Below are 25,121 nucleotides of genomic sequence, written 5' to 3' on the forward strand. Positions count from 1 at the left end.
TTGTTGGTGCAAAACAGAAAACACAGAATCGTAGCCATAATCAGCTTCGCTGTAAAAATAAAATTTGTTTGAAAGGAGATACTAACTCCTAGGCTGGATTTCTAAAAATTAGCATGGCAAAGTTGTTTCACGACTTCCCGCAATTATGGGCATCACACATTACTTGGAACCAGTATGTGCCGGTAGAGTTATGGGAACTGCGCTGCTCTGCACCATAAAATTTAAACACAGCATCTGCGAGTCTCTAAGTAGTCTTTCCCTTCCCTATCAGTGATATAAATTCAGGAACAAAACCGACAATCGAGTCCATGGCAAAAGTAACAATACAAAGTTAACATATTGGAAGTGTTTGTGGCATCTTTTGTTCCATTTTGCCCTGCCCACCCCAACTCAGAGCAGTTTCAGACTAGCTGAATTCAGCGGGACGTCTTAGTAGTGGAAATTTGGTGAAGGTGGTCATTAAAGGTTTCCTTCGATGCTTTTGAAGCCAGTTACAAGGCTGGTAGCTAGAAAAGAGCGATGTCTGCTTGGCTGTAGCCTCTCGCACCCGCCAGTCTGTCAGCGCCGATACTGGAAGTTATGCCATAAATGGCGCTGTTAATTATCGGCAGCATGTTGGCCAGTCTTAACTTCTAGGTCAATGGAACTCACAAGAGCAACATAAAAGGGAAAAAAACAAAACTTTGGCGTCGGTACTCCAAGAAGGCACTCCTTCCCCTCCATTTCAAGAGCTTGACAGATCTGCTTTCTCTTGTCATATGCTCATATCAGTTATCAAATACAGGCCCAGCCTCACCATTGCCAAGATTCTGTCACTATGCCCCTATGCAGGCCACGAAAGCTGTGTGGCTTCCGCCAACTCTTGGAATGCACGAGACAGCTAGGGGACTTTCCTATGCTTTTTTTGTTTCTCCACGAAATAAAGTTGGGCGAAGTAATCCATCCAACACCCTTATTTTGGTGTACGCCTACGGAACGGTAACATTACGATGTGTTGTTTCTTTTGGTTACTGTACACACTGCTCTATTTCCCCCTATGTCCTAGCAGCACAAACCTTGCTGAAACAAAGCCGTGCTTAAAAGCAAGTCAAAACTACCATGATACTGCGTGTCCAGCTAGCTCGGATTAGTTTTTCAGGCGGTACAAAACCCTTAAAATACCACAGAGCAGGTTCTATCAAAAAATGGCTGCGATCACAGAAGTGAGTGAACACAGATACAACTTTATTTGCCCACAGCAAAAAACTAAAACACTTCTGGGTACACTGATGTAATTTACAATGAAATACAATGCAATGACATAAAACCAAAGCAGTTATTCTGGGTACAATAATGTAATTTACAATGCATTTGACATAAAACCAAAGCAGTTATTCTGGGTACACTAATGTAATTTACAATGAAAAGCCATGTTCTTATTTACAGGCACAAGCACTCCTATGCTGCAGTCACGTGTCCACTGTGCTGTTATGCAGCAGCAGCTGCTGAAGACTTAAAAGCTCCTGGAGAAGAGTCAACAACACAAGCTTCTATTAGTGACTTCAAATAAAGAACATTTCGATAACTTTTGGTTCCATACCAAATGAAGGGAATGAAACTGGTATAAAACGCACATGAATGAGTACCTGCCCCAGAGCTCTTTGGGACTAGACTTACAAAAGCATCTAGACTTACAAAAAAAAAAAAAAAAAAAAGAAAAAATCTAAAGGCAGCATAAAAACTACATAAGAACAGCATAAAAACAGCTACAGAAATTAATAGCTTTAGTCGAATGCTGGTGGCACAATACAAGTCCAGCAAAATAAAGAGGGAGAGATGATTAAAAAAAAAAAAAAAAGGTTCCATGGCAAGCCTCCGTACAGTTCACATGTCCTCTTCATCCACGAGGAACTCGTAAGGGTCAATGTTAAGGCCGTTCTCCCTGACGCACCTAGAGCAAGGAGAGAACTCTAAGAGATAGCAACACACACACACACACACACACACACACACACGAGCAGAACAGAAAAATACCCAGTTACTCTTCCACTTTTATGAAGAGGGCAAAAACCCAAAAAGTGGGCAGATTCTGTGCAACTAAAAGCAGCAACACAATACCAACTCGCACAGTTTCAACAGCTGTAGTGCTCTACCAATGCTCATGGTTATGTGCAGAGTTTTCTTATAAAAGCAGAATCCAATTTATCTCCACGCGGCATAAAACACCTTGTCAATGACTGACTTTGCACTTACGGCCCGCACAGTATTCAGGACAAGCACGCGATGCGACAAAACATCCATGGAGTTGAAAACGAAACTCCGTGGTTCATGCTTTTTGACGTTCACCATCAGTTCTCTCAAAACAAACTTGCGGTTTATTATCATCTTCTGACTCGCTATTGTAGCCTTGCTTGCACGAATGAAGTGCGATGCGCTAGAATCGTGCCCTGCAAACTTTGGCCGAGTAGCTGCTGCGCGATAAAAAAGATCGGCACAACGAGCCTCCTCCATTGCAGCGCCACCTAAGATTATTGAAATGAAACAGTACAAAACTTATTGGAGACTCCGTCCGAATAGACAGTTCAACTAATCAGCAACACTAGACCTCCGGAGATGCCCTCGTATGGAAACGAAACTCGCAGGCGAACAGCTGGCGGTGTGGAAGGCCGGTTTGAAGGGCTCTCCTCGTCGGAACAGACATCTGACGACTGGGTGTGATCTTTTGACTTGTATCCAAAGCTCTTATCGCAGAAATCGGGTTAGGGTGGTGTGATATCGCAAGAGACATGCTGCTTTTTTCGAGGATTATAGCGGACGCTCAAGGCGCCATGGCAGGTAGGCTTTAAGTTGGGTAACTGCGTAGTAGCACTAAATATGAATTTCGCGATGCAGAAACGAAACAACAACTGTTGTAAACTGTGAAATAAACCTGGGGTAAGTAGAAGTACAACACAACTTAAAAACTGCCTAAAATCATGAAGTAACTTTGCAAACTGGCACTGCTTGATATTTCCAGCCAATTTAGGGATTATTTATGTCAGAGTGGGAACCTGATGATTGAAAATCATCTTGCGATTCACCATTCATGCCCTGATAACAAAAACCAAACGCTTACAAGGAGCAAGTACGAGTGGCACACATTCTTCTTTGGCAGCAGTTATGCACGATGACCACACCCAGGCGATGCTAATGCGTGTCTTTGAGCTCCTAATGCTTTGAGCTCCTAAGGTATCGTTCAAATTGAACGATTTTGAATAGGCGTAACGACAGAGGTAAGCCATAGATGCCGACAACTTCACAGTCGGCACAGAGAGTACAGGCCTTGGCGAGGGATTGGATTTTACAGCACTTAACAATAAAAGAGAAGGCAAGCGTGGCAGAGGACGGCAGAAAGTTAGATGGGCAGATGAGATCAAGAAGTTTGCGGGGATAAACTGGTTGCAGTTAGCACAGGACCAGGATAATTGGAGATTAATTGGAGAGGCCTTTGCCCTGCAGTGGGCGTAGATAGGCTGATGATGCTGATGACGATGATGATGAACGCTAAAAGCCAAGTGCCAGCCGATTTCAATGTCGGGAATTAGGTTTATGGACAAAAGTGCACAATTTATGAATTTGCTGGATCCAGATTTCAAGTTGTCCAATGACTTTTACGATTTCTGCTAAGGAGTTACGTTCGGCACAGTGCAGAACATAAACTCTGCAAAGTCATACAACCTTGCTGGCAAATGCACGATTGCGTCGATTGGAATCTGTAGGATAGTTCTTATTTTTCGTTCTCATACAGCGTCAACATATAGCAGCATTTCAATGCCCGTACAGTGCATAGGTGTATACTGTGTCAACATGGAATGCAGGCACTCCAAGATGTGAATTTCAAAAATTAATGTGCTTTGCGCGCATATGTGCACATAAATCGACAAACTTCCAAAATCACCTGCTGGTTGCTGCCTTTTGCAAATGCATGAGCAACTCTTATTAAGCAAAAAAGAAAAAAGACCTAAAAATTCAAAGAAACAACTGCTGCGAGCAAGTGCTGAGATGCAAAATGTTTCAATAAGAATAAATGTAAAATCAGATTAAAGAAAAAGTAAAGCTGGAACATAACGTGGCCATTTAGGAGGCAGGTGGAAACTACAATCTGAAATTCGCTCCTAGTGCAATGCCATTAGTCCACAAAAGTTTAGTTTTGTTCTTAATATTATTTGTATCTCTACAACGCTTACCGTTTTGAGGTCAAAGTTGTACAAGCATCATCACAGTAACGTACTAGACGTCCCTTAATACTGTTAAGAAATAAAGATGCACAGGCAGTGGCCGACAGTAGCAGAAGAGGAAGAGGAGGATCGGAGGTGCGCTCACTGCCTCGCTAATCGACTCGATCACCACATCGGAAGCCAGACGCTGGTCCTCTTTCGCTACAAATACTGTGAAAGTGCAGACTACGCGTGTGCTGCCATGTATTTCACATTTCTGCATGCTAAACTCTACTTTCTGACGTTTTAAAGGCACTAATTTTTCCTTTTTTTCAGTTCAAAATAGGTGGCGGCAAGCACAAAGCATTTGAATTGGTGGTTTTCCATGCACATTAGCAGCCTTTTCTGAGGAAATGACTGGAACGATTATTGTTCTGATGGCTAATACGTTGATAAATCAGCAGCACCATTCAAATCCTGCTTGGCTTCCGAATATTACAGAACCTCGCGATGAACAGGCGGCTCGCACTTTAGGCTTGGAATGTGAGGAAGTCGCCACACTTGGGATAGGAAACGACGCACAGAGAAACTACGTCAGGTATAGTGCACTTTTCATTGTAATTACTTCTTTGCTGAAACAATCCTGCTCTAAGAGATATGAATGAAAAAGAAAAGAAGAAAAAGGACAGAAAGAAAATGCGGCCGTCATACGGCCAGTGTTGTCATTTTCCACACATAGTAAGAACATTTTTGTTTCGCAGACAAGCATGTATTACAAATGCAGCAAAAAAAAAAAAAAAAAAAAAAAGACACGAGTATTGCTCTACAACTTTACTGCTGTAATGAGGCAAGGTAATAAAAAGCAGGAACTTGATTTGATTGATTGTAGGGTTTAACGGGCCGACGCAATGGAGGCGCAATGAGGCGCGTTGTACTAGTGGAGGGCTCTGGATGAATTTTGACCACATGGGGATCTTTTAACGTGCGCTGAAATCTCGTACACACGGGCATTTTTGCGTTTCGCCTCCATCAGAAACGCGGCCGCCACAGCCGGGAAACGAACCCGTGACCTCGTGCTCAGCAGCACAACGTCTTATCCCCTCAGCCCACCGCGGCGGTTTAAAAAGCAGGAACTACGTGCCAGCAGTCAAACGAACAAAACATGCAGTACGTACTGTGAAACATGGTTAAGTAGCGCGGTAAGGACGGGACAAAAGTAGAGACCACACAGGACTAGCGCTAGACATCTACTTTTGTCCCGTCCTTACCGCGCTACTTAACCATGTTTCACAGTTCGAACCAACTAGCCCACATTTACGCATTGGTGCAGTACGTAATGTGCATGCCTACTCATCCATGGTAAGGGAGACAGTGGCTCACCGCACAACTTTTTCTTCGAGCGCTTCAATATTCTCCCGCATGGCACGAAGTTTGCGTTGCTCCTGCAAAGGGAAAATGAAATAAAGAATGCATACCAGAGGGACATACAAATCCAAGTAACCTCATTCAGCCAGTAGCGAGAGCCAGAAAATGGCAAAATCACTCTGTTGGCAGTTCTTTTTAAAGCTTTTTAAGCAAGTTTTCAAAACTTGCACTCCACAGCAGCTCTTCAACCCATTCACAGGAGAATTCCCGAGCTAAACGTTCAGGACATAGTATCTAGCGTAAAAGTTCCGAAAGAACGCCCACCCAAACCACAGAGATATCAAGTGAAAAATGTGGGATGGGCGAACTTTCGGGTCGGGTGCGAATAACTACAAAAGAGCGGCCGCAGCGCGTACCACAACTGCGGAGATGTCAAAAAAAAAAAAAAAAAAAAAAAGGTTGTGTCTCTTTTGTTCAACATTGGCGGTGTTTTCAGCCACGGGACATTCTCCCAGAGGGAGCTCCTCGGGCTTTCGAAGGCGTTGAAGCTAGTGCAATTTCAGGGGGTAGGCGATCTTTGGGGCCTTTTAGTAAATTGAATAGTTTACCCCTAAAGGGGGGGGGGGGGGGGGGGGGGTAAGCAATGTTTTGGGGGAGGGAGCTCTCTCAGAACTTTACGGTAGTTTCACACTAGGGATGTTGCAATCTGCTTGCGCCCTAAGAACAACTTCAGCCTGTCTCACACCACACTCGGCTTCCCACCAGAAGGTTTTGCAACAAAACCATGATGTATTGAGATCGCCACTGCACCAAAACTAAAAAGGAAATCTCATCTACAGATCTAGCAAGTAGCTAGGATTCAGAGCCTGAGCTACTCTGCCTGTGAAAAGGCTCTGCACAAAGCTTTGCACTGGAAATTGAGGATGTGGATACAGAGACCGCTACGAAGACCATGCCTGTAATGCGATAACACAGGGGTTGCAACCATGCACCAGGTCTACTTCCATGATATCACTGGGTGGCAGAGCGAGAGGAGACACAAAAGCAATGGGTGAGTAAAAAAAAAAAAGAGGGTAAAAATTAAAGTCGTTTCACTCAATGTGAAAGCTGAGCAGTGATTCGCCATAATGGGCTGTGGCGCCATTATCCGCTCACCGCTACCACTTAATACAAATCAAATTTCCCGCCTTCGCAGTGCTCACATGTCCCCTGCCTGAAACTGCGCCACCGGGAGTTGTGTTCTTTCTGTGCTTTCTTTTCCTCCCCCATGTGCTGGCGTTGCACCGACACTTTTTTTCACTTACTATCATAAAAACCAACCCAACGAGCGTTCCGAACTATATCAACGTGGGCACTACCAGTTAATTACGTATATTTTGCCTCAAATGTACCTGCAGTTTTCTTTGCGCTAAACAACGGGGAGATGCATGAAAAGCGCCAGCCGTTCACGAGTTTCGAACACTTATGACTATATTAACCGCTTGGCTTTCGAAAACTCCGTGGAACGCCGCGACAACAGACCGCCGTGTGGCTCTCCTTCAGTCCAGCGAGCAAGCTACGACGGCAAGGCAACCCCCAAAGTGCTCTTCACTTAAAAAAAGGGAAGAAGAAAAAAACCGTTGCGATCAGACACATTATGGCATTCTTTGTAGCTGGTGTTGTGTCTAAATAAAGGGACCACTGCCCCCAAGGTGTGATGCAACAGTGCTATAGGGACCGGTCACTGCTCAGAGGGCGCGACGAATAAAGTACACCCAGCGCCGCCCCGCGGAAGCTCGAGCTAACTTTGGGTCGGTGAGAGCCAGACGGCGGGCGCGCGTTCATATATTGGGCACCTCTCTGTTTGTTTTTGCGATTCTGCGATTGTTTTTGAAAGGTGTCTCGTGCTTGAAAACTGTTCTGGCAAATGGTTTCCCCATGTCTCAAATGCTCCTGTGCGATTTCCGGACAATTATGGGGCTGAACTACTACTGTCGGCCTCGCGTGCGTGAGAAGTTAGAGATTGTACGCTCCCGCACGCGTGTGCGCCGTGAAAGAAATTGATGGGACAGACATCGTTGCGAAGTCCCATTCTCAGCAAGGGAAGCTTATTTACAGCGCCAATTCAGGTCAGTATTAATTTTTTTCTTGTTTTACAGCCTAATAACGTGACCCCAGCCTATACAACGGCGATCCACGACAGAAGCGCATTTGTGTTTCCTCTGTTCGCGCAACCACACTGCAGTTACTTTTCCGGTTGCCCTTCTTCAGCTCGGTTGGTGTTGCCACTAATTAACAACGGATTCCAAACGTTTTTAGCTGATGACAAAGTAAACACAGTTCACACAGTTGGAAATCTGCTGCGGAGCTGCGGTTGTATTTACGAAGATTCCATTTAGTTTCGGCTTCTATCCGGTGAGTAGCGTTAGAGTCGTCTTAGCGGCTAATTGTGATACAGTTTGTTCAGGCCGTTCAGAATTCTCCAAGTAAGTATTTCCTCCTCCTCCCCATCCTCTGCTAAAAACAATGGTAACCTCAACTTTCAGAGTACGCAAAACGTATTGAAGAAGCCAGTGTGAGTGAATGCAACCTTGCCTTTGATAGCTTGCCACGCTCTTGCTTGGAATGCGTGGCCGAACTCTGTACACTTCGGGAAACTAAGTAGGGCAGCAAGCGGGATGCGTATTGACCGTCTTGACATTGGTTTTGGCATCACCCGCGAAGTGCTGTGAACATTTTCTTGCGCCGCCTTTTGGCATCCATTCGGTGCCGTGAATGTCGCTAAAAAAAGGTTACTGCTGATAAAACAATAGTGGCGGAAGCCGTAATACCTTGTGTTATGCAAATACTACGACAGCATTAGATTCATCGCAGCGCGCGATGTGTATAGAATACTGAAAGCAAATGTTTTAGTTTTATGGCCCTTCGTGTCTGCGCTGCGCATAAACAGTCATCATACTCATAATTTTACTCCTTCCACTGACAAAAAAATGTCATGGCTTTCTTACGGCTAAAATCCATTTCTTGTGGCGCTTATTCTCCACGGCTGCCCGAGAAACCTGTACAGAACGATGGCAGGCCGTGGCAGATTGTGGCAGTCCTTCGCGCAGCAGTAGCGGCGTGGCTACTTATTCTTTCCGACAGCATTTTGCTCCTTTCGGACCCTGCAACTTGCAATTATAACTGTTTCTTAAAAAAAACTTTTGCCACACAACGCCGAACTGCACGCAGCGCGCGTGTTTTTACGTGCGCTGAACGGCCGGTTGCGACATCCACCGACCCACAGTGGCTAAGCGGCGGCGAGAGATGGCGCTGCAGTCGTGCGCAAACTGCAGTGTCCGGTGCCTATAAGACCGTGCCACCACATGTTATGCCACATCACACCACCATTCTGTCTGTAAAAGGCACAGCTGCCACTTCAATTGCTCTACTTGCTACAAACAGTGGAATGGTCTCTGTTCAAACAGTGAGAATCGGTATTTCGGCCTTGAGAGCAGAATAGGCAGAAGCATGGAAGTCGGTAAGGATTTTAGGCTGTAGATAGCAAAAGCATCTTAATTCTACATAAAGTATGCTTCTTAACATGGCACTGGTGTGAGCCAGTTGTAGTTGCTATTGTGGGACATTTTTCCCAGAGCATCGGAGAGGTCTGCCCTGTACTTTTCCCCAACCACCACCACCACAGAAAGTTCAAAAGCAACGTCCCAGGACCCAAGTGTTTGTTCTGTTTATTTCTTTGAGCTGTCCTCAGCTGGTGCACTGCGTGCCTCGCAAAAGCACCACACCTGTGCGGTGGTCAGCCTCTCACATTAGGCAAAAAGCAAATATCCCTACTTTTCCCAACCACAGTTCTTCGGGGCATTTACTTACCTTCTCCAGTTCAGGCAAACGGACAGTGTACACATTGAGTTCTTCAATCTGGAATGAAAACAGAAAAGATAGTGGGAATACATTCAACAACAACAGCTTCTCTTGTGCATGGTTTTCAACAGAACCCAATCCAGCTAGTTCCAAGACCTGCTGAACCTTTGCTCAAAAGGTTCTGTGAAGCCGCAACACAACCTCTGTTAGGCATTTACATGGGAAGTAAGTGGTTAAGCCAGATATACAAGATAAGAATCGCAGGCGAGCGTAGCGCCCCCATCACGGTGCACACTCCGGATCATAAAACTGTGCGCCACACCTTGCGCGTGCGTGGGAAAAAAAGAAAGTGCTAGGGCCTTTCCATTCTAATATGACTTTTAATATGACGCCTAAAGAACGTCCTCCCAGCAACGCTTTGTGCTTAGAAAATTAGAGAATTGAAATATTTACAACAGGAGAGAAATGTTACTGTTCGTTTAAATTAATCATTATTTTGTATAATTCATATCTAAAGCTAACCCGTTATACACTTACTTGTATATTTCATTAATAAGTATATTTACAAGAAAAGCAATGCTCACTCAACTGGAAAAGGGCTGTGCGAACGAAACAGAGAGAGGAAAAAAGCAAGAGCGTGCGAGCGACTAAGTTCCCTACGCGTTCTGCCAGTGCGACACCCGGCGGAGCGAAGACAACATAAATGTTAACGCCACTTCCCCAGCCTACAGCCATGTTCCAAATGTTGCAATTGTGCCAAGGTTGTCGACTTTAAAATACTTGGAACTCTGTGCGCACAAAGGCACATTATTATGTGGGTGCTGTTTGCTTTGCTCCAAGTGTCCCATTTATTTAGATACTGCGCTCTGAAACAAGCGCTTGATATGAAGTGAACATCGCTGCGTTCACCAGAGAAATTTTTCGATACACATCTTTTAGTAACCGCACACCAAATTCCCAATTTTCCCAGAGTTTATCTTGAACAGTTACAAAACAGTCGTACCTTGCTAGCCGGGCTAATCGCAAGCACTGGGATAGGCAGCCAAGGTGCTGAATGGTACCAGTGTAGCGTCTTTGCTGTTTTATGGCCATAAAATACAACTGCACCCTGCTCCATAACTAGGCAGCTGTTTTTTGCTTGCATTGTAATTTTCATGTATGCACCCCTCTAATGTAACGCCAGTAATGGCAATGTGGATAAACAAATACATAAAAATAAACAAAATAAATAAATCGCCTTTGCACTGCCAGCATTATGGCCCCCATAGCAAATTTCTCCTCCCGTTGCCATTCCGCAATGCCCACTAACTATATGCCCCACTGTATGAAGGAAAGACTTACAACTTTACACGTCTCCTTGATGATGTTTTGCTTGTACAGTTCCAGAATTTGTTTGTCCTCTGCAGACTGGCACTGTTCTCTGCAACCAACACGCAAAACATGAGCATGATAGAAACAAAAGCACTGCCACAGCCTTTGTTTTGAACGTTTCCTTTTCAGAAACAGCAAGTTTCGGGGAATAAAGAATTGTCAGTGTTCTGCTTCTTACGCCAAAGATGCTGCCACTTCTGGTTGCTGGCGCATGCCACGAATTTGCAACATTTTGCACTCGAGTCACCGTACAAAATCGTGCGACCCTTTGGATATTGTACAATTTGTACCACAGGGGGCTTCCGAGGTATAGCTGGGAAAGGCTCGACCACGACTTGTGCCGTTTCGTGTACTTTCCTCAGTTGGAAGTGCTCAAATTAGACTGCATGACTGCACGTGGGTAGCTTTCTTTAGTTTCTGTAGCCAACAATAGAAACACATCGCGCAAAGCAACGTACATTTCATTGTCAATCTCTTCCATTGCAAACGTAAGGAAGGCGTCGAAAGAGGTGGCTTGACACGGTAATCGCTCCACACCCTCGGGCTGGTACATCTGGACGGCCAAGCACACCTCTGAAAGAAGAGAAAAGCAAACAAATTAAATTCACACAAAGAACACCAAGATGTTTAAGTTCACCTCTGGCGCAGCTCCACACTGGCGACATGAACAGGTGGGAAGAAACACCGATAAAGAAAATTAACGCCGTTCCACTCAACGTGAAAGCTGTCGGAAGTGCCACCCAATGCAATTCAAATTTCCTGCCTTCGCAGCACTCGCACACCCCCTGCCGGAAACTGTGCCAGGGGGAGTTCTGTTCTTTTCGTGTTTGCTTTTCCTTCCACACGTGGCAGCGTTGCACTGCCACTTCGCTTACTATCATAAAAACCAACCCAACAAGCGTTCTCAACTAATGAACGCAGGCGCTGCCGGTCATTACGTATATTTTGCCTCAAATGCACCTGCAGTTTTCTTTGCGCTAAACAATGGGGAGATACACGACAAGCGCCAGCGGTTGACGAGTTTCCAACGGTTATGACTAAATAAACCGCTTGGCTTTCAAAGCCTGTGGGTTACGCCGCGACGATGGCACACCGTGTTGGCTCTACTTGGGTTCAGCGAGCGAGCTAGGACGACAAGGCGAGCCCCTAAAGTGCTCTGCACTTAAAATTAAGATAAACACTTAGCTATCACAACATTGATGTGGAGGGACAAGGGAAACACGAAGCACACACACACACACACACACACACACACACACACACACACACACACACACACACACACACACACACACACAAGTCTTCCACTGTCACAGGAATGAGTGCACAAGTCGGACATGCGTCCTTTAGTGTGCAGTATAAACGATTGTTTCCCTTTTGGATGCAGTGCAAGACGGACATTGTTCACTCACTTTTGCTTCCTCACTAGCTCGGACAAAGCTGCACACTAACTTACAAGCTCTTCACCAGCTCAGGAAAAAACAATTTCGTTCTCTGTGTGCTCATAAAATAGACGGAAGTGAACCAACTTTTCTTCTTGTTCTTCTTCTTCTTATCTTTCGTTGCTTTGTCAGCACCATCCTGGGAGGACGTGGTAGCGACTGGGGAACCGGACCGGTGGCCCCGCGAAGTCTGAAAATTGTGTACAGGTTTTTTTAGACAGGGCACGAACAAGAAACGCTGACACATGGAAGGCACCCACTCGGACGGCAAATACTACTACTAATTTCCAAAGTGGTGTTTTTCAGCCAACTCTGCACGAATGTAGCACATTGCACATTTAAGACATGTACAACACAGGTGAAGCAGAACGACTCTGCCTTCCTTCTCTAAGCTGACAAGCACTGCGTCAAAAGATAAAGAAGAGCCCAACAGACAAGCTAGTAGAGTAAAACCTTGCGAATTCAGCCCCCCTTAGAGATTTCAGATCATTTGGCGTTCCTACTGCTACTTCAAGGAATTAATGAGGAATTCCTCGTTAATTCCAGGTTCCTCGAAAGCAATTTCCATCACACAATCGATGATGATGATGGTTAGATTCGGCGCAAGGCCAACTGGGGCTAACAGCGCCAAAAAAAGTGGTTAACTACAAAAGATGCAAAGGAAAATACTACTAAAAACGGTGAGCCAGAACAAAAGCAAAATTAATCAGAGACAAGGAGGATGTAAACGGCCAGGTTGTGATATGAACTGAGGTAAAGAAATTACCTTGCGATAAGGGAATTAAAAAATTCCCCCGCATTTCCCCGAGGGGGAGAATGTGAAAGTGCGAATGCACGGTTGTCGGCCCGCTTGCGGCGCTTGCGCTCGGCCCCCGCAGCCCACCGCCTCGCCGCCTTCTCTTCCATCTCTTCCATCGGGTTTGTAGTATCACGTGTACACCACGCAGTTATCAAGCCGCTATAACGTCGCTGAGTCGCCAACGCACGCCGCTGACGACGTAGTTTGAATGCGTTAAAGATATAAGGCGCGTTACTCACACTTATATCAGCGTGGCTTCCGTGGCTTAGTCGGTAGCGCGTCGCGCTGCGGCCGCAAAGTCCTCGGATCGAAACCTGGCACCGGATGCTGTTTCTTTTTTAAGTATAGAGGAGCACTGCGGACGCCGCCGACGCCGCCGCCGCCGCCGACGCCGCCGGCGGTGGATGGTTTGGGGTCGCTTATAAAGTGCATTCGCACTTAAAACACGTTTGACAGAAACCGTAGGATCATCCCTTAAAAAGTGGGATGGGCGTGGTGGAATGCGCTGCCCGTAACGTTCTTTGAAGTAGTTGTGTTGTGTTGTGTCCAGCGCCCCGCATGTCATTAGGATGTGAATTACGGATAGGCACCCTCCACACCTGCTACACAAGGGTTTTGAAGAACCAGCATATGCGAGCGATTCACATGTGTGGCCTATTCGTAACCTAAGGCGACTTCCATGTGTCTGTTATGCGAGTCAGTTGTATATCGTCCCAAGTGTGGTTTTATTACATGTAGCTTGTTGTCTGCCCGTCTGTTCCAGTCTGCTTGCCACGTTTTTGAAGGTGTTGTCTGTGTGGCTCGAGGTCGGTGTAGGGTACTACTGTTATGCCTACTGTGTTTCTGAGTGCAGCAGCTTTCCGTCGCACAATTACTGCAACATTTGCCTCCCTTCAGCCCGTTCTACATGGCGAGTTTTTTTTTTTTTTTTTGTCTGCAAATTGGGTGAAATGAACATTTGCACTTGCAAAGTTCGCAATGCCTGGAAATGTCATCTACATGGCCTGCAAACGTTGCCATTTTCGCATTTCATGGGCACACTGTTTGCAGAATAAATTAAGTCTGCCACGAGCAAAGCTTTTTGCGATTTTAAAAATAGGTTTTACTTTACTTTCTGGCCAAACTGTTTGAGACTCTTTCACAGTAAATATGAGTTTATTTGCGGTTTCATATAACACGTGCCAATTATTCATCAATATACGCTTGCATAGCAGAGAAGACAAACACAGCAACAACCCTAGGTTCAGCAGAATCGACAGCTGGGCTAGTTGGTATCCGTCCATCCTAAACAGCGCTTAACAAAACGACGAGAAGAAGACGCCGTCTTGTGTCCCTTCACGTTTTGTTAAGCGCTGTTCAGGATGAACCCTAGGTTCGCTTGTTGTGCATGCCTAGCACACTTCCGTACCCCTTGGGTGGTGGTTCTTAGGTACTTCTGTACTTGGGTTCGGCCTTCTTTCCCCTTCACCGATTACGCATTCGTTGAAAACGGCGTGCGACAATATGTTGTGAACGCACGCGTGTTTGTTTTGGTGCGCCCGCACCTACGCCACACTTATACCAGCAACGCCATCTGGTTGCCAAGCGTGCAGATGCTGATACAGAGACGTTCACCTCGCTGCGTTCCTATTGGCCGCAGGCCTGGCTCCTCTACGCCGCAAGAGCGGCGTTCAAAGAGGATACTCGACCGTTACAAACATTTGGCACTTTGCTGCAGCAACGAAGAAAAGGTCGTTTTGCTGCACGAGCGGCGTCGCATCTGCGAATTCGCAGGGAAAATCGTGCCATGCAGAATGGGTTTTAGTGGAGTCGCACTCGCAGCAAACAAGTACCCATACCTCTGTCTCTAACTACTAATCATGCACTTCAACAGACCCAACTACTCAGCTCCCACCCTTGCAATGTTTGGTGCAAACCACTCCGTTAGCCTCGCATGACACAATTGCTTTGTGCTGAAAAATAAGTGTTGGAAGAAAAGGAGTGCATCCACAAACAGCAACACTTAGCACTGCCCAGTACAGTGAAAAGAAGAGGGGGAAATAATGAAGCGGGAGTGGATGAATGGGTAAAGGAAGCGGAAAATAAAGACAAGGCACGCAACTCCTTGTTGCGCACGCGCACACACGAGAAATGAAAAATAAAACATCCGTTACTCAAATATCAACATGCTGCTGCGCAACTTTGCAGCAACTTAAAGTGCTATTCAGGTATGTGGTTTGGTGTCACGTCAAGTTACTCAGGTTACTCATTTGGTTAGCATTCTGCCATAAGCAACCACATGAGAGAAAAAATTCTGCAGAAATTCAGAGGATTATCTGCTGATGCATAGCATTCTCATGCCGCTTGTCTTGAGTGCGAGTTTGTGTCAGCCAAAGTTTTCGGTTTTTCTAAATCCTCTCTGACCAATTATCTCCACTTACCAGGGTTCTCCCCACGGTGGGCGGCGGTGGAAACTCCGCCCAATCCTCTGCAACATTTGCTTCCCTTCAGCCCGTTCTTTGGTCGGCCGCCCATCAATCTCACTGAGCCACCCGTCTGAAATGTGGGCCTGAGCACCTAAGAACGGCCACTGTGCGAAAGCAGCGCCAGTGGCAGCAGGCCGCACCTCCCCCCACCTGGTTGTGTGAAAAGGAGTCTGAGCAAGTGGCTTTAAAGTCTCAGATTGCCAGCTGCGTGCAAATCTTTGAGTCGATGCCGCTCTTATTTTTTTCACCGCGCTGCGGCTACAATATTCGGTATTTGACCAGAGGTGCTCAATTTTCGTGACGAAAATTTGGAATTCCTAAATCCCCTCCCCTCCTGCCACGTTCTCAATATGTCCACCTCTCGATACTTTCTGGGGAGAACCCTGCTGCCACTTCCGCTATTATAATGATTAGAAGTGGAACTATTGCGGAATCTCCATTAAAGGGACGCTGAAGTGAATTTGTCAAGCTCCCGGTATTGCTTGCACTGCGTAGACTGGCTCAAATTACCACACTTTTCATCGTTTATCCGATTGATAAGTAGGTAATTATTTTATAAAGCGGGAAAGAAGAAAAACTACCATGCGCGGTCTGTGGCAGCCGCACCAACTAAAGGCTGTGACGTCGGGAAGAGGTGGCACCGTGATTGGACGATGTCCAAGGTTAGCATTCAAACAAGTTTCAGTTTCGGTTCTGTAAAACATGCTTGACATCCAATGGCATCGTTGGATGGGCATTCTCGATATCTCAGTAATCGTCGTACCGCGTTTCTGCCATGTTGTCGGCTGTAATATGCCTAAGATAAGCCTCTCAGGACGGCTTGGCATTGTAGAAATCACTAGCCGAGGCCTACGCAGTGGATGAACGCCCTCCGTGTCACCGCAGACGCTCAAATGCCATGCGCTTTTCCCCGCATATTCGGAGCTTGCCTCACTCATGCCTGTATCGTAAAAAGCGTTTGCGCACCAGGCCAAGGGTGTGCTGATTCTGGCCAGTGCCCACTGCCCGCAAGCAGTCTGTGCTTGTGGCAACAGCACGGCAACGAGAACTGGCTAGCACGTCAGTGTCAGTCTGTGTGCGTTCTGCGAACTCGCTTGTGGAGCAGTGAACGACACTGCCCAAAAATGGTGAACTCTGGTCAGAAAACATCGGCCGCAAATAAAAAAATCAACTTACAAAAAAAAAAAAAAAAAAAAAAAAACCGCATGCACCTTCGGGGATTCGAACTTGCGACTTGCAAAACAAAAATCCTAGCGCTTCAAACCACTCAGCCACGAGCCAGCCTGGCCGAAGAGGTATATATATAAGGTATATAACATACAACCAGTTTACACTTTTATTTAGTTTTAGCATTTCAAGTACTTTAGGCGACTATTTGTTGTATAGCGCTCCTGTAGTAAGTGTCCCCCAGACTTCCACAATATCTCACGTCTAGCAATTGCATTTCTTAGATGGAAAAGCGTTCGCAGATGTGTGGTCGTGCTGCTGACCGCTGTGCTTGTTCACCCAGCACAAAAAAGTGCTTCCGGCTCTCTAGTTTTGCACTGTACGGTAAAAGTTTCAGTTGATTTCATTTCCTTAGTACCTATATTGACTTCGCTGACTCTTCTCCCACCTTCAAGTGGCATTAGATTTTCCTACTAGCTTAAAGTCAGCGAAGCGTCGCATGTGCACTTGTGCAGCGCTTGTGTGGAGCGACCCGGACTTGGAGCTTGATACAGTGTACAAACTAACAAAGTAAAGAAAGGCATGTCAGGGTTCGTACAGGCCTCAAAAGCAAAAATTCAAGGGTTTTCAAGGACTTTCAAGGACCAGAAAACACATTTTCAAGGTCCCCATCTAATGTTTTATCTGGGATTATTTATAACTTTTTAAACACAATGCAAAAGCTTTTTATTCCCCAATAACTAAGCACATTAGTGCACATTGAGATGGGCGCTAACGGGTTCGTGAATGCTTCCCCAGCATTTTTTTTATTTCATGGTTAGTATTGGGAGGTTTTTCTCTTTTTTTTTTTGTGTTTTGCTCAGGCTGCTTGATTTCAAAACTTCGTTAATGTTGCCAGCATCACCTGCTTTCTCAGCAAGAGTATCAGCTGAAATTAAATCAGCAAGTGTTGCTGCAAGGCAGGACGAACTATGTACAAGTCCACTATTTGCACGTAAAAGCAAACGCAGATGGAGCGTTTGCTTTACAGCAAACATTACAGCAAATATTACAGCCCATTACAGCAAACATGCAATGAGTGAGCAACTACAGACTAGATGGAAAATGCAAGATAGAGAACAGAAGCCGGCTTTTACTGGATTGTATTGTGACGTGGATTGGATTGAGAAGTGCCTTCTCCTAATGTTGCCTCGTAACAATGAAAATCCACCAAACTTGTAATTTCCTGCAATACACTGAAACTTGATTGTTACAATGCTTCTTTACATTTGTGAACACCCAAAACCACTACAAACACTTTAAATTCTTGTGAAAAGACAGGGCCATTGATTCTCTCCAGAAAAATCAAGGATTTTCAAGGACCATTTAAAAATTCCAGGACTATCCAGGCCTTGAAATGGACACTTCTAAATTCAAGGGTTTTCAAGGTTTTCAAGGACTTGTGCGAACCCTTCATGTTCTTCCATTCACAAACAGTTGTGGCTTAGTTTCAACTGATCGAGCGAACTGCGACGACACGTCGGCGGCCGGCGAACTAAACGTTGGGCCGACTTACTCGGTCGCGGAAGGTCGGCGAGCCGTGCAGTAGCACAGCCAATTGCCAGCTCATCTCCTCCTGACGTCACACGAAAACGCCACAGAAAATGGGCTAGGGTGCAGAGAGGACAGCATTTTCGAATTGATTTTTCTACTCAATAAATTCGTGTAAATGCGCTCAGAGTGGTCGAAACATGGCCTATGGACTCCGGACTACAATTTGCGCTAGTAATCCCGCAATGTTTACGAATCACTTCAGTGTCCCTTTAATGTGGAAATGCAGGGCGCTACACGGTTCGCCATTTTCCGTAATTTTATATATTTTTAATTTTTTCTTAGTTTTTCAAAACTTCTTTCAACCAATTATCTCGTTTACGCTATTATAGCGATTACAGGTGGAACTTCCACGAAATCTGCATTTTTGTGGAAATGCTGGGTGTTACACGGTCCTGGCTATGGGTGTACTCGACAAAGAATGCTACGTATTAAAAAAAAAAAAAAAAAATCGAAGTGCGACTTTCCAGTTCGAAGCTGTGCCCAATCAAGAGCAAGCAGAGTCCCTTACCGAGGGGAGGTCCCAGTCCGCAGCATCTTGTGCACCGTGCCCGCTTGGTGGAGCAGGGAGTCCACTGGAACCTTTGGGGCGGCCACGCTTTGGCAGACTTCGGGAAGCAGAGCCACTGTGCTTGCTGTGCCCAGAGCTCAGCAGCTCTTTGTAAGCACTCAGGGCGGCAGCACTGGTGGCGCCCTCTTTATCCTCCCGTGCCTCCTCCTCCCCCTTTCCCTCCTCCTCCTCTGCTGGACACTCGACAAAGTCGTCTTGGGCCAGGAAGCTGGGCCTTTTTTGTCTTGCCGGCACCCGCACTGTCTTGCTGCCACCACTGCTCCGATGTTCAGGCGATGGCTGCTTCACGGAGGCACGGGGGGAGGCATCCCTTTTCTTCCCGCCGCGTCGGAGCATCTCCAGCAGGGAACGCTGTGCGTGCCTCGTGGTAGGCAGGTCGCTGAAGTCGGGAGGCTCTGCTTGTTTCCCGCCAGGAGCAGGTCGCCTTCCCTGGTTTGAAGTGCCACTGTCCGACGAATCGAGGTCCTCAGCAAGGGGCGCAGAAGCTTCGCCGGCTGGGGCCTTCCTCGAGGGGACCACGGGCGTGCTGTGGATGCGGGGCTCGAACGTCGAGACATTGCCCTGGTAGGGCTCCTTTGTCGGCATTCGCCTCAGCACGGGGCTCTCCACGTCGGCAGGTGGGCTGGTACTTGACCTCGGTGCACGGGGCGGCGTTTTCCTGGTGGTTGGCGCAGCGTCGCCTTCGTCTGTGGTGGCCTCAAAGTCAAGTGCCCTTCGAGGGAGCACCTTGGATCGTCTGTGTGGCGACTTTTCCTTCCCCTGTGTCTCATGCATCGCTGGAGATTTGGGCAGTGACGGGCTGTGCGGGCGATCTCCTTGCCCACTTGCCACTTCTTCAGCCACCCGGGCAGAGGCTTCGGACCTCGGCAGGCTGAACGAAACTTGCCTTCGCCCTGAATGTCGCGAGGAACTGTCGCCCTTGCCGGCGCTCCGAGAGGGCCCAGCCTGGCCCTTTTCCAAGCTCGAACGCTTGGCAGACAGTTTGGGGCCAGCCTGCTTAGCCGGGTTCGGCGTGCCTTCCCTCGGCTGCCCACGATGGCGCTTTGTGGGAGTTGCGGCGGCTGAGTCATCGCTGGAGGAGCCCAGCACGGCCTCCGGATCCTCTGGCTCCAAATCCGGCGAAACCGCCGCGGTCTTCGGCTGGAGGCATGAAAGCGACAGACAACTGTACAATGAAGTTAAGTGGCTGTTCTTATGGATCTACATCGATTACCATTGTGGGGAAATTTACAGGTGGAAAAAAACGATGCAAAGCAAGTTAGGTCATGTGCTCAGGCTTGCAGATTTGTTGGCCACTGTGTTACCACTCAGCCTAGTCACTATAGCAAAGGATCCCACTTCAGACAGAGTCCTGAATGAACTGCGATACGACCGAATGCCAGTTTGCGGCTCAACCACGCTTCACTGCACTTCTTGCCACAGATGGCTGGGCATGCCCGGGGATACCAGTGAAGTGCGCGGGCATTTTGCCATTCAAGTCCAGCTAAACATCGTTAAGAAGCCCCTTGGCTCTTAACAAAGGGTAATAATCAGACCATATTGTCCTAAAAGCCAGAGGGGGCATGTCCAAGATGCACATTGCCCTTTGCCCAACTTGAACTAATTAAATGCTGGGGACTTGCCCCCGTGCATTTCGGAAACGGCCGACAGCCAAATTCCTAAACTTTAGCATGCAAGGTTGCAACTATGCAGACATATTTCAGGGCTGTTTATAGGGTATTCTACGTAGTCAACAAATGGGATAAGGTCGCAGTGGCTCATCTGAAAGTACCCCCGAGAGCAGACTTTCTGCTCCAGCAAGAGGGTTTGTAGTTGGGTGCACTGGTTGTGAACATGTTCAACAAAACTGTCTGGTTGGGTTAAACTTGAGTAAGAGGTAAAGACACTAACCAGGGGCATCTATTAAAAGTGGTCCCAATGATTGTAGGGTTTAACGCGCCGACGCAACACAGGTGATGAGGCGCGCTGCAGTGGAGGGGTCCAGACTAATTTTGACCACCTGGGGATCTTTAACGTGCGCCGAAATCTCGTACACACGGGTGTTTCTGCTTTTTGCCCCCATCAGAAAAGTGACCGCCGCGACCGGGAATCGCACCCAAGACCTCGTGCTCAGCTGCAGAGCGCCTTAGTTGCTGAGCCACCGCGGCAGGTATTAAAAGCGGTCGCAATTTTTCGAAGCCTACTCAGCTCCTTCATCTGGAGTGAAGTAGCTGCTACAAGCAGGCACATTTTAAGCAAGCTAGTGGAACTGCAATGGGGGCTGCTATTTCTGTAACCACAGCGAATCTGGTAATGTAGGAAATTGAAAGTCCGCTCCAGAAAATTTCTCCAAAAAGCCCCAGGTGTTTCTCCGATACGTGGACAACTGTTTTAACCCTGTTGTATCTAAATTCAGCCGAACCAGCTGTCCATGGAAAGAGAAATGGACAGCACCTTACTATTCCTCGACGTTTCGAAAGACAGCTAGATCAACTCAACTTCACAGTTTAAGGGAAACCTGCCCGTACAGGGCGCTACCTGCAATTTGATTCTTACCACCCAAATTCCCACAAGTCTTCTGTAGTGTCCGGCCTCCTACTTGAGCAAGACCTGTATGCTCAACAGAAGATGACCGAAAAAAAGGAAGGAAAAGCCATCAAGCCGTATATGAAGAAAAATGGACACACGAACAACTTCATACGGCATGTCAAACGCCGTTTCCACCGATCAGGCAGCAACCATGAAAATTCCGCTCTTTCAACGCTGCCGGTCAGCAGCCCTTCCACGGCCTCTGTCGCCTGCCTCCCACCCTTCCGCCTGACGACCCACCCGCATTTCCCTCCCCTATGTTAAAGGGACGAGTGAAACATTATCCCGCATCCTTCGGAAGGCATTGTTGTTGCCCACAAATCGGTGCCAACGCTTGGACGGCTGATGCCCGGACAGAAAGAGTGCCTGCCAAAAGAAAAAGCCCAAGGTGTCATTTACAAGATTCCTTGTGCCCAATACCCTGCCAGTAACGCCGGCAAGACCCAGAATTTCACAGAACACCTCCCACAGCACAAGAACGTCGTCAGGAAGTCTGAAATTCAGCGCAGTGCATTGGGCGAACACTGCGAAAAGGCGGACCACAGCATTAACTTTCACGGCGCACAGATGATTGGCACCGAAGCAAATTGCTAACACAGAATCCTCCTTGACTTCTGGCATAAGGGACTCGGGGAATGCTGAATAGATCCCGAGGTGCCCTTCCCGCCATTTATGCCCATGGCCTCCGACGTGCAAGGGCAAGAAACGAGTAAATGAAAGAAAAAAAAAATCCGCCTATATAACTGCTGCTTGTGGTCAAAAACAGTCATCCCTGATGAAGCTGAGCAGGCACTGAAATGTTGGCAACACTTTTAATAAACGCCCTTAATTGGTGTCCTTGCCTCTTCTCATGGGCGAATTGGTACATGTAAAACTGCAACTGCCTCTTAAAAAGTACCGGCACTTTTTTTTTTCTTTTATCAATGCCTCATGGCCCAGCGATCCTGAAACAGCACCTCAAAGACTGGAGTGCGCGATCATAACTACACAGAATGGCCTGCAGATCAGTTTCCACTGCTTCGAACCACACCACTACCTCACGGCTTCATTCCAATGTCCAAAAACTGCGAAGGCCAGTGAAGGCGTTTTGACCACCCTGCCGCCGAAACCGAATGGCTAAGCTGCCTCATGACATTTAGGCCTAACATCGCGGTGGATATGATGACTGCTTTCATTAGAGGCGCAGATGGCGATGACTTCTGCGATTATAGGCTACCTTACCAGCTCCTTTCCCGGAGCAATTACAACTGTAGCTGTGGCTATGTGCATTAGCTCATGAAAGCTGTCAGCCCCTCGTTGCCGCAAGCTGGTAGCAAGTGTGAAGCGACATCACAAGTTCCCGTCAAACATTGGAGACACTCTGCTCTGTCACCAACTTTCTAACACCAGGGCAACGTCTCACGGATGTCCATTTGCTGCGCACTCCTCCTTGAGATGTTCTGCCAGTGCGATTGATGAAATTAAAATATGTTCCACGCACTGCAGACCATTCATACCTAAAAAAGCCAAGTGATTGTTATGTTTAACACACCGAAGCTACACCTCAAATACGAGCCAAGCCGCAGTGGAGGGCTCTGGATTCTTTTGACCACCTGGGGATCTTTAACGTGCGACGAAATCTCAAGACACGGGAGTTCTCGCTTTTCGCATCCAGAAAAGCAGCCACCACAACCAGGATTGAACCCACAACCTTGGGCTCAGCAGCACAACGCCTTAGCCACTGCAAGCAAACAAAGTCAACCGTATAATAATACTAACCCCGAATATTGGTGTCAGTACACCCCTACAGTACGAAAAAATGGGGCAACAACAAACAGCGCCTGTGTTTGTCACATCTCCACTTTGTTCCGCGTTAGCGCTGTCCCAATTTAGTTTTCTGCGCATGTCAACCCCTGGAAAGCACCGTCAGAGCGAGGTTCGGAGCAAGGCATGGGCAGCGAGAGGCTCTGGAGTAAGAGTAAGCAGTCTGTTTGCATACAAGGTATGGTGCACGTCCATGTTTCCTTTATTTTTTTGCAGCCCTTACGAGCAAGTATAGAGTGCAAAAAAAAAAATAAGACTATGCTCACATTATTAACTACACCTGCGTACGACAGACCAAAAAGTTGAAATTTCACAAAAGTCCGATAAATTGCCACTTATGTTTTTTAGTCAAGATGCAATGAGCCAAATGCAGTGAATTTATTGAGAGGATGACTGAGCTCATCATCTGCTTGGGCTCTGTATATAAGAGACTACACAAAGCACGCATATACAAAGCACATGTTCCCAGCAATCACTACAGTGGTATTACCATTTCAAAGAGGTGTGGCACAGTGCTTCGCAATGAGAGAACTGGACATACCATGTTTTTTGGCACCGGGATAATGAAAGGGCGCGATGTTGTCTTCCTCTTGGACGGAAGCCTTTTCCTGAAAGAAAAGAAACCTTCCCAAGTTTAGGAACCACTTGGAGACTAAAGAAGTAAAACGTCAACAACCAAGACACCTCACTGAGACGGGCAGGCATTTGAATGTACCAAACCCGAGAAATTTTACTCGGGAATCAATAAATGAGGCTAACGCTACGCTTTAAGTCTAACTTGGTATGCACGGTCCCTTTCAACAAACGTCAGTGCAAGAAACAAGGGGACGCATGCATGTCAACCATACCTTCGGCAACGCACTGGCGAGCCGCTGTCTCCCCACTGTGCCGAAACTAACTGCAGTGCCATCGTGTAGACATGGCTGGCCAATGCAGACAAACTGCTCGCAGTTATTTTACTGGGGTTGTTCAAGTGAGCTGGCGGCAAAAATATCCACTGCCTAAGTTATATACCAAAGTAACAGTGAACTGAACAAGTGACTCCAAACTTGAATCAACCAGGTGAGCAGGCTGACTTTAGGAAGGGCCGTTTACTCAACAGTGGACGACACCCGCGTCAACAACACCAATAATGAATTCTGCAGACGACAAAATCCGTGTTGGGCTAGAACGCCGGTGCGCCCTGCAGTCAGTTTTCCAAAATTGGGATTGCGTACGCATTGGGTCAAGGCCGCAATGGGGTGCTGATGCAGTGGTAGTTCTGAAATCCCCGAGTGACGAGCTCGAAGAACAAAATCGTGCAATTCAGAATTAAAATTTGAATTCTGAGGCCCCCGCCAAGACCTGAAAAATGCTTGGAGCGTGCGAACGCAAAGCGTAGCAATTTTAAGACGCCTGTCAGAACCTGCACTCGAGGAGCGAAGGCGAGCTTTGGGGTGTTTCCACGACACCAACACGGCCTTCCTGCCTCATTTTTTTCCGAACAGGAGAGGTGCGAATACGAGAAGTCGAAACCTGTTAGGCACGCCGCTTTGAGAACTTCTGTTTTAGTTTTGATAACAGGAGTCCTCGCCTTCACACCAGTATTTTGACCGAAATGGTTGTGACACGAACGGACAAGTCGAAAGTTGGTGACAGCGTCGCGTCTGGCCACCGAAATGGGCTAACGCCACTCTGGACAGGGCTTTTCTAGGAGCTGTTCAAACCTTGACACGCGTTAAGAAACAAACAAGCACTGCTTACCTCATTTTACTGCGCGGTGGTAGGGGAGATGACATTATTCCTGGCGTATTTATATGTCACGACCAAGGAGGGCATTCGGTATCCCGCCACAGAAAAGGGAGGATTTTCGGCGTGTCACGTGACCCTCGTCAACGCTCGACAGTTTTTTTTCTCAAGATCTCGCGCAACAGTCAACTAGTTCATTCCAACACAAGGGTCTCTAAAGTATTTTGTATTAAAATA

At 47.0% G+C, this 25,121-nt stretch overlaps 1 protein-coding gene across 1 annotated transcript; it reads right to left on the reverse strand.

Annotated features, from left to right (window-relative positions):
* Positions 1 to 1,202: 1,202 nt before the first annotated feature.
* Positions 1,203 to 25,023, reverse strand: LOC144144802 (uncharacterized). Its single transcript, XM_077676307.1, has 9 exons — positions 24,900 to 25,023; positions 23,698 to 23,764; positions 18,726 to 19,925; positions 12,281 to 12,383; positions 11,210 to 11,324; positions 10,722 to 10,800; positions 9,390 to 9,437; positions 5,556 to 5,617; positions 1,203 to 1,930 (listed from the first exon to the last, which is right to left on the reverse strand). Exons 1-9 carry the CDS (start codon positions 24,932 to 24,934, stop codon positions 1,864 to 1,866), a joined length of 1,776 nt encoding a protein of 591 aa, XP_077532433.1. The 5' UTR covers positions 24,935 to 25,023; the 3' UTR covers positions 1,203 to 1,863.
* Positions 25,024 to 25,121: the final 98 nt, after the last annotated feature.

The sequence above is a fragment of the Haemaphysalis longicornis genome, unplaced genomic scaffold, assembly GCF_048455015.1.
Source record: "Haemaphysalis longicornis isolate Haplotype H1 unplaced genomic scaffold, Haemaphysalis longicornis Haplotype H1 scaffold_7, whole genome shotgun sequence".
Lineage (NCBI taxonomy): Eukaryota > Metazoa > Arthropoda > Arachnida > Ixodida > Ixodidae > Haemaphysalis > Haemaphysalis longicornis.